This window comes from Danio rerio, chromosome 7, assembly GCF_052040795.2.
Source record: "Danio rerio strain M-AB ecotype USA chromosome 7, GRCz13ab, whole genome shotgun sequence".
Taxonomy (NCBI): Eukaryota; Metazoa; Chordata; class Actinopteri; order Cypriniformes; family Danionidae; genus Danio; species Danio rerio.
In genome coordinates, this window is record NC_141027.1 from 34938414 (window position 1) to 34946701 (window position 8288).

The 8288-nt window shown below is 40.4% G+C and overlaps 2 protein-coding genes across 4 annotated transcripts; both read left to right on the forward strand.

Annotated features, from left to right (window-relative positions):
* si:dkey-148a17.5 lies at nucleotides 1-4091 on the forward strand. Of its 3 annotated transcripts, none has more exons than XM_087258669.1 (2): nucleotides 1-2353; nucleotides 3880-4091. In XM_087258669.1, the coding sequence occupies exon 1, from the start codon at nucleotides 82-84 to the stop codon at nucleotides 1099-1101; it is 1020 nt and encodes a 339-aa protein (XP_087114795.1). In that variant the 5' UTR covers nucleotides 1-81; the 3' UTR covers nucleotides 1102-2353; nucleotides 3880-4091.
* A 269-nt stretch (nucleotides 4092-4360) lies between these two features.
* On the forward strand, nucleotides 4361-5583 carry si:dkey-148a17.6. The gene is given in 1 exon segment (NM_001328706.1): nucleotides 4361-5583. A coding segment is annotated over 1 exon segment (1071 nt). The 5' UTR covers nucleotides 4361-4368; the 3' UTR covers nucleotides 5440-5583.
* Nucleotides 5584-8288: the final 2705 nt, after the last annotated feature.

Consider the following 8288-nt stretch of genomic DNA (forward strand, 5'->3'; position numbering starts at 1 on the left):
AACGGGTTGCTTTGCAAGCTAAAACATACGGAACTCAAATGCAGTTTCAGTCAGAACTGTGATTCTCTGAAACTGGACAACATGAACAGTTCCTCTCTATCTGGTGAGACTGACGCAGAGCAGGATGGTTGGTCGACTGCAGGGAGCACTGCTGCCTGTGTGATCCTGGCTGTGTGTTTTCTAGTGGGCACCCCGGGGAACCTGCTGGTGGTGTGGACCATCCTGAAGCATGTAAAACAGCGTTCACACACGGTGCTGCTCATCCTTCATCTGTCCATTGCAGACCTTCTGGTGCTGATCACCCTGCCGCTGTGGATCTACTCGCTGGCCCGGTCCTGGGTGTTCGGAAAGGCTGCCTGTAAAGCCATGGTCTACATCATCTATTCCTGCATGTATAGCAGCGTCTTCATCATCACCATCATGAGTGTGGAGCGATTCCTGGCTATCAGGTACCCATTCAAGATGCTGTCCTGGAAAAATGAGACGGCCATGTTCAGACTACTGCTAGTGACCTGGATCCTGTCATTACTTTTGGGGATTCCAGTCATCCTGACCCAGTCTTTAGATGATGAGGATGATGGCACAGGACACTGCCTGCACCGGGTCTACAACTCCTTGTCTTTTGAAGTCTTTTGTATGTGTTTGGAGACTCTTCTTGGCTTTGTCATTCCATTTTTTACACTTGCGATCTGTTACTGCCAAGTTGCCGCACAGCTCCGAAAGGTGCGCTTCAGGGCCAAGAAGAAATCCGTTTTCCTCATTGGTGGAGTGGTCGTGGCCTTCATTTTGTGTTGGCTACCTCATCATGTCCTTAATGTAATAAGTCTGGTGGATATTCTAAGAGGAGAATCAGAAGAAGCATCTGCTATATCAGATAGCGCTATCTTCATTTTTGGATCTCTTGCTTTTATAAGTAGCTCAGTCAACCCTGTGTTGTACGCTTTTGCTTCCAGAACCTTCCATGGAAGTCTGAAGAAGGCAGGGATAGTGAAGCTGTTTCAAGACTTGGGAACACAAACACTTCAAATGAAAGAAGACGCCTTGCAGGGTGGTGGACCGCAGGATGGAAATAACCTGGAAAGTCCTGTTGATGAACAGTAGTTAGAAGTTTGGATATATTTGAAATTGTCAAATTTTTCAGATTACATATATTTGATTTTCTTTTTAGGTAAATAATTGTTTGTTCGAAATGGTCAAAATGGCTTGCATCTTAAATGGCTAAAGCTAGTCAGATGCCATTATATCATGATTTAGTTTTTTGTAATCGACAATGTTGAAGTGTTTTATTTTACACCTTTGTGAATGTTCTTTAACTGCCATAATATATGTTATAATTAATGTTGTTCAAATGACAGGATGTTTTGTTTTTTCATAGTTAAAGGATTTTAGATGTCAAATATTATTTCAAATCTTTGTGATCAGTTTTGTTCATTTACATGATTTTATGAAAGTTGTTTAAATGCCATATTAAATCTGTATATTCAAAGATGTTTAAATGCCAAAATATTTAGCAAAATACCGCAGTACTTGATTTGAGGCAGCAATGGTAACCAATTGCCTACCCTAAAGTAAGAAGCTTACTGGTTTGAATCCCAGCTGGACCAAGAGCTCTTTCTGTGTGCAGTTTGCATGTTCTAATGCTCATATGAGTTTCCTCTATATAGCTCTAAATGGTTGCACTCTCAGTCCTGGGTTGTGGCTGGAAGGGTAACCGCCGGTAAAAATTTTTTACCAGAGAGCAGGTGCACTGTAAAAAATGCTGAGTTCCACACAACTCATTCATTCAAAAAAATTTTTTTTGGAGTGTATGCTCGCATCAACCTGTCTATTGACCCTAAATGCGACAGGTGTCATTCTGGTTCAGCTACTCTTATCCATATGTTTTAGTCTTGTCTTCCCTGCTTTCTTTTTAGAGGCAAATGTTCCTCTCATGGTATTACCACTGTTGATATTCCACCTTGTCCAATTATTGGTTAATTTGGGGTTCTCCCACCTGGCCATACTTTACCCTCTCATTTTGTAGACTTATAGCCTTCTTAACCCTTCTGGCTAGGCTATTAATTCTTCTAAATTGGAGAAGCCATTACCCTCCTTCCCACACTTGCTGGATAAGAAATATTCTTTATTTTATAAATGTAAAGAAAATTAGGTACTCTCTTCACAGACCTAGCACTATTTTGATGAAACTGTGGGAAACCCTTCGCAAACATGTTCAGACTCTTCAGCTTGACCCTGCTCTTTCTGATTAAGTCCCCACCCCCTACTCCCAGCTTGGTACTGGATCCTAGTTCTGATCAGCACATTGTAAACCTGTATTTTCTGTATGTAAGATTGCACTAGTGTTCATTCATTCGTTTTTTTTTGGCTTAGTCCGTTTTATAATCTGGGGTCGCCACAGTGGAATGAACTGCCAGCATGTTTTTTATGCAGAGGATGCTCTTTCAGCTGCAACCCATCACTGGGAAACATCAACACACACTCTTTCATACACTACGGACAATTTAGCCTACCCAATTCACCTGTACTGCATGTCTTTGGACTGTGGGGAAAACCGGAGCACCCGGAGGAAACCCACGCAAACACAGGGAGAACATGCAAACTCCACACAGAAACGCCAACTGACCCAGCTGAGATTCGAACTAGCATCCTTCTTGCTGTGAGGCAACAGCACTACCTACTGCGCCACTGCATCGCCCTGCACTAGTTTTTAATTTTTGTTTTTATTTAATTTATTTTTATTTGCATTTTGTTTTTTTGTTTTGTTTTTTTTTTGGTCAAAATGCTTTTTAGTGGAGTAGAGAATAATTAGAAAGTTCATTGCACTGTGGTGACCACTGATAAAGCAGAGAATACGCCAAATGAAAGTAAGTGAGTTATTAATTTTTTTTTTTTTTGGTGATTAAAATTGTTTAAATGATATAGGAAAGTTTAAAACTTATAGGAAAGACTTCCAACAGGAAAAAATACAACATGTAAGTCCTACTTTTAAAAACATCTTTATGTTCAGTGTAGTAAAAAAAATAAGATAAACTGGCTCATCTGAATGAAACCTTTTCTGAAGAAATTTTCTGATGACTTCATTCATTTTCTTTTCAGGTCAGTCCCTTTATTAAAATGGGGTCGCCACAGCGGAATGAACCGCCAATTTATCCCGCATGTGTTTTACTCAGCACAAGCCCTTCCAGTTGCATCCCATCACTGGGAAACATTAATACACACAAACCCATACACACAAACCCACGCGAACGCAGGGAGCGACCAGCGACCTTCTTGCTGTAGGGCTATTTGTGCTACCCACTGTGCCACTGCGTCACCCAATTTGAAGACTTATATATAATATAATAACTTATAACTTGTATAATTACTTCCACTCACTATACTGTCAATGAGAATCCTGTCAATTTCAAAAGCATGGTTCACTCAAAAGAGAAAAATGTGTCTTGTTCATCTGCTGAATGCAAAATAAAATACTCTGAAGAATATTGTTGACCAGGGTGTCATGATGGCACAGTGGCTAGCACAATGGCCTTACAGCACAGCAAGAAGGTTGCTGGTTCAAGCCCTGCCTGGGTCAGTTGACATTTCTGTGTGGAGTTTGCATGTTCACCCTGTGTTCATGTGGGTTTCCTCCGGGTGCTCCGTTTCCCCCACAGACCAATAGACATGCGCTATAGATGAATTAAACTAAACTGGCTGTCGTGTGTGTGTGTGTGTGTGTGTGTGTGTGTGTGTGTGTGTGTGTGTGTGTGTGTGTGTGTGTGTGTGTGTGTGTGTGTGTGTGTGTGTGTGTGTGTGTGTGTGTGTGTGTGTGTGTGTGTGTGTGTGTGTGTGTGAATACAAGAGAGTATAGGTGTTTCCCAGTGCTTGATAAGTAGGCAGTTCATTCCGCTTTGATAACCCCTGACTATTAAAAAGACCAGCTGAAAAGAAAATGAATGAATGAATAAATGAATATTGTCAACCAAACAGTTGATGGTAATTATTGAGTAATTAGTACTTTTTTAACTGGTAAAGTCAGGGTTTACCATCAAAATGGCAACTACTAATATCAAGCAGCTTCTCGTTGAATAAAACAATGCAATGACAATCACAAGACACATGTCCTAATGGAATTAGTTGAGACCTGACCACATTCTCATTTTTCACACAATCTTTACATCTGTATCCATGGCTGATGCACCACCCAAACACCCTTTCACGCTATATGTCCTTCTCTTCTAGCCAACAGTCACTTCAGATGTTTTTCTTTTCTGTGTTTGACAGCCCTGTTTCCCCTCACAAAAGGGAAGTGAGTTTTGCTGATGCAGCCTGTTTTTTAGCTCAGTGGTTGGATGTGTAGCACACTAGAAGTGCACCAGAGAAGGAAACATGAACGCTACGGCGAATCTTCAGGGAGACGAGGAGACCGAGCTGGGCTTGGTGGGGGCCTGTGTGATCCTGGCCGTGTGTTTTATGGTGGGCACACCAGGAAACCTGCTAGTGGTCTGGACCATCCTGAAGCATGTAAAACAGCGTTCACACACGGTGCTGCTCATCCTCCATCTGGCCGCCGCTGACCTTATGGTGCTGATCACCCTGCCGCTGTGGATCTACTCGCTGGCCCGGTCCTGGGTGTTCGGAAAGGCTGCCTGTAAAGCCATGGTCTACATCATCTATTCCTGCATGTACAGCAGCGTCTTCATCATTACCGTCATGAGTGTGGAGCGATTCCTGGCCGTCAGGTACCCATTCATCTCCATCACCTGGAGAAGAAAACAAGTACTAAACAAGGTGCTTCTGATAATATGGATTGTTTCATTTCTGCTGAGCATTCCCATCATTTTAACTCACAATCTGGGGGATGTTAATGGACACGATCAATGCATTTTCAGGGAATACGAGTCTGACACCCAGGAGGCTGTTTTGCTTATTTTAGAAACTCTTATAGGTTTCATCGTCCCCTTTTTAACTTTGCTGGTCTGTTATGGCTGCCTCTTCAGTCGCATAGTGCAGATGAACTTCAAGTCCAAGCGTAAATCCACAGTTTTGATCTGCAGCGTGGTGGTGATGTTTGCTCTGTGCTGGATCCCTCATCACATAGGCAACATTCTTTCTCTCATTTCACTGGCAATCAAGCAATCAAACTCAGACCTGGCGCAAAGTTTGGAAGACATTTGCGCCACAATGGGCATTATAGCAGGAGCCCTGGTATTTGTTAGCAGCTCTGTCAATCCAGTGCTCTATGTGCTCGCAGCACGAACCTTCCGCAGCTCACTTCGAGAAACGGGGATACAGAAGCTGTTCCAGCATCTGTCCAGTGCTGTGTCAGGAGAAGGGAATAAGGAGTTATCATTTGTGTCCAAAAGACAAAGTTCACACACCACCACCAACTCACAGTGTCTCACAGACTCAAAAAGTCAAGACGTGGCAGTGGAATCATGCGTCAGTACTGCAGACTGACCCTATCAGGTGTTTCACACCCAGGACTGAACAATATTAGGCATTTAACTATTGTTTCTCAAGCAGGAGTGCATGAAGCTTTTAAATGTAGGAATTGTATTCAAATGCACACGTTTAAATCAAGTAAAACATTTGCTTGTGTCTTTATTTTTGTGTTCTGAGTATATTGTAATACTCGCTGAGATGTTTTAATTGACCACATATTCTATTACACAATTACTTTGACTTTGATTTTAAACCTTCATTGCCTTTATATCAGACACTTCTGTCTGATATGGGTTAGATTCCCATGGTGTCTTATGCAAGCAGATTGTCCACAGCCGCAGCTGCGGTGCACAATGATTTCAACATCTTCTTTTTCCTCACATTGCACCGTGTTTTTGTGACTCTTGTAATGGTGTGAAAGAGGAAGTGGGCATTAAAAGGAACAGAGATTTGTCTGGAAGAAGATTCTCTCTGTTACACTGAGACATTAGCTTTTTCTTCTTATATCTTGTGTAGGTTTAAATCAGAAGAAACTCACTAGGTTTTTTTCTTCTTCTACGAAATCTTTAGTTTGTTCCTTTCAGAGACTGAATTGACTGAACTGATAAAAGGCAAAAGTATTGCCTATATATGTGAGCATTAGGATGACATGCACATGCCTTGACCTGTGGTTTTACTTCTCTCTCTTTAAAGATCATTTTCATGACTGAATGAATCAGCTGAGCATTGCTCAAGATGAAACCAGAGAATGAAAGATGCTTAACCGTTTGAGTCTCACAAGAAATATTCACCTGAGTTTGCCACTCAATGAAAAGCAAGACGAGTGCAGACTAACAGTCTCTTTGGCTTTTTTTCTGAACATGGAATTAAAATCCACAGCTGCTCTTACATAGCAGTGATGCCAAAAGTAGGGCCCAAAGTTCCCCCATTGTTACCTTTGACTTGGCCCACTATCCCATCTGAGAAGAGCGTGAGCATGATGGAGAGGGTTGGGAAGAATGCCTTTCGTCCCTTCTGATTTGACAAAAGCTTTTTTGTTTGTTTTGTTGCTGAGATACAAAAAACAGACTGACATTAAATGTTTTAATGAAATATTGTAAATGAATGAGTCTTTAAAATGTAAATACTGTCACTCAACAGACTGAGCACATCAAGGCAAAAACTACTCCATTTTCTTATAAATGAGATTGTTTTTGTTGTAATAAGTTAATTATAAGATGTAAACATATATACTGTAATAGTTAATATAAAGCAATGTTTTCTAGTTATTTTTAAATATTATTAAATACATTAGGAAATTACCCATGACAACTATATTTACCTTCAGTCCACTAGCCTCAATCAAGTTTGGTTTTTGGCCCTTCATAAGAAAACGTTTGGGCACCCCTGCTATACCCACATAGCAAAATTTCTCTGGGCCAGCTCTGGATAGTGAATTACGGTACATGAATGGACCAAGTCTGGCTTCCAGACAAGGGCCAAACATGGACCATGTCTGGGCCAAGTTTAGCCAAGTTAATAACCCATGACTGGGCCTGAACTGGGCCATTACCTGAAAGCCAAATTCCAGTAACAACACAGGATAGAATAATAATTCAAACAATTAAATCTTGATTGTTTCCTGGATAGAAATTAAGGCATTAGAAGATGCAAATAAGAAGATGGAAATTATTGTGTGTATTAAAATATTTCTTTACTCTTCTTAAAAATAATTAAAAGAATTTTTAATGTGGGTTAAGATAGGCCAAACTTATGCGGCACATATACAGTACAATTTTTAATATTTAGGACAAATATTACATTTGACATCTGGCCCATGTCTTGTGTGCTGCCTTAGACGGTGCCACCTCTGCCAAACCTGGGCCATGTGTGGTCCACATGCGATATACCAGTGCCAAATGAATGCCTGCTGGGCCAGCTTTATGCCAAATCTGGGTCAGAATTCTTTGCTACCTGGGTATAGTATACCAACTGCATGCATGAGCGAATGATGTAAGGCTCCTAAAACATGTATTACAACTATTTACTGTATACTATTGCATCAAGCAGTCAATTTATGTAGTTTTTTCGTTTGCTGTCACACTAAATTTCCTGTAGTGTGTGATTTCTGTCTGAATTGTGTCCTTCCTGGAGCTGAGAAAGAAAGAAAGAAAGAAAGAAAGAAAGAAAGAAAGAAAGAAAGAAAGAAAGAAAGAAAGAAAGAAAGAAAGAAAATTAGGCTATTATATTAAGCAAATTCAAACTTTGACAATCTCATTAGTTATGAAAAACATTTTGCCCAGGTTTATGATGTTCCTCGAATTTTAATCATTTATAGATACTTTAATATATTGAGGCAGGTTGTCGTTCAAACATGTAAAGAGTAAATCCTGCCTAACGTCTTACTAAGTAGGCTAAGTGAAGTGTCATTGGTGGCTTGAAATGCCACTCAAGCGGCTGCTCAGCGCTCCTAACTGGATAAACAACTGGATATCCAGAATAAACTAATAATTGCCGATAATGTATTACCTGCTCTCTTTATAAAGTAAAAATGATATTAGATAATATATAGTTTTTTTTAAAGAAAGATTATGAAAACCCACACATCTAAAATAAAAAAAAACGTATATTAAAACTTTTATTCAGGCAGTTGACATGAGGTGTCCGTAGGAGTCCATGCTTTTAAACACACTTCAAATCTAAAGTTAAAAATGTAACACAATATGTATTTAAACAGCTGAAAGCACGTTTAGAAACGTATATATTTAGCAGAAGGTAAGGTGAACAGCGCGGATACACATAGATGCTTGGCAGCAGAGAAAGTGAATCTGATCTTCCCTCCTACTTCCTAGCGCGTTGCGGACCAATCAGAACGCATATCATAG

Bases quoted from the DNA above. Each gene is read 5' to 3' on its own strand.
- si:dkey-148a17.5 (XM_087258669.1), top strand. From the start codon at position 82: ATGAACAGTTCCTCTCTATCTGGTGAGACTGACGCAGAGCAGGATGGT.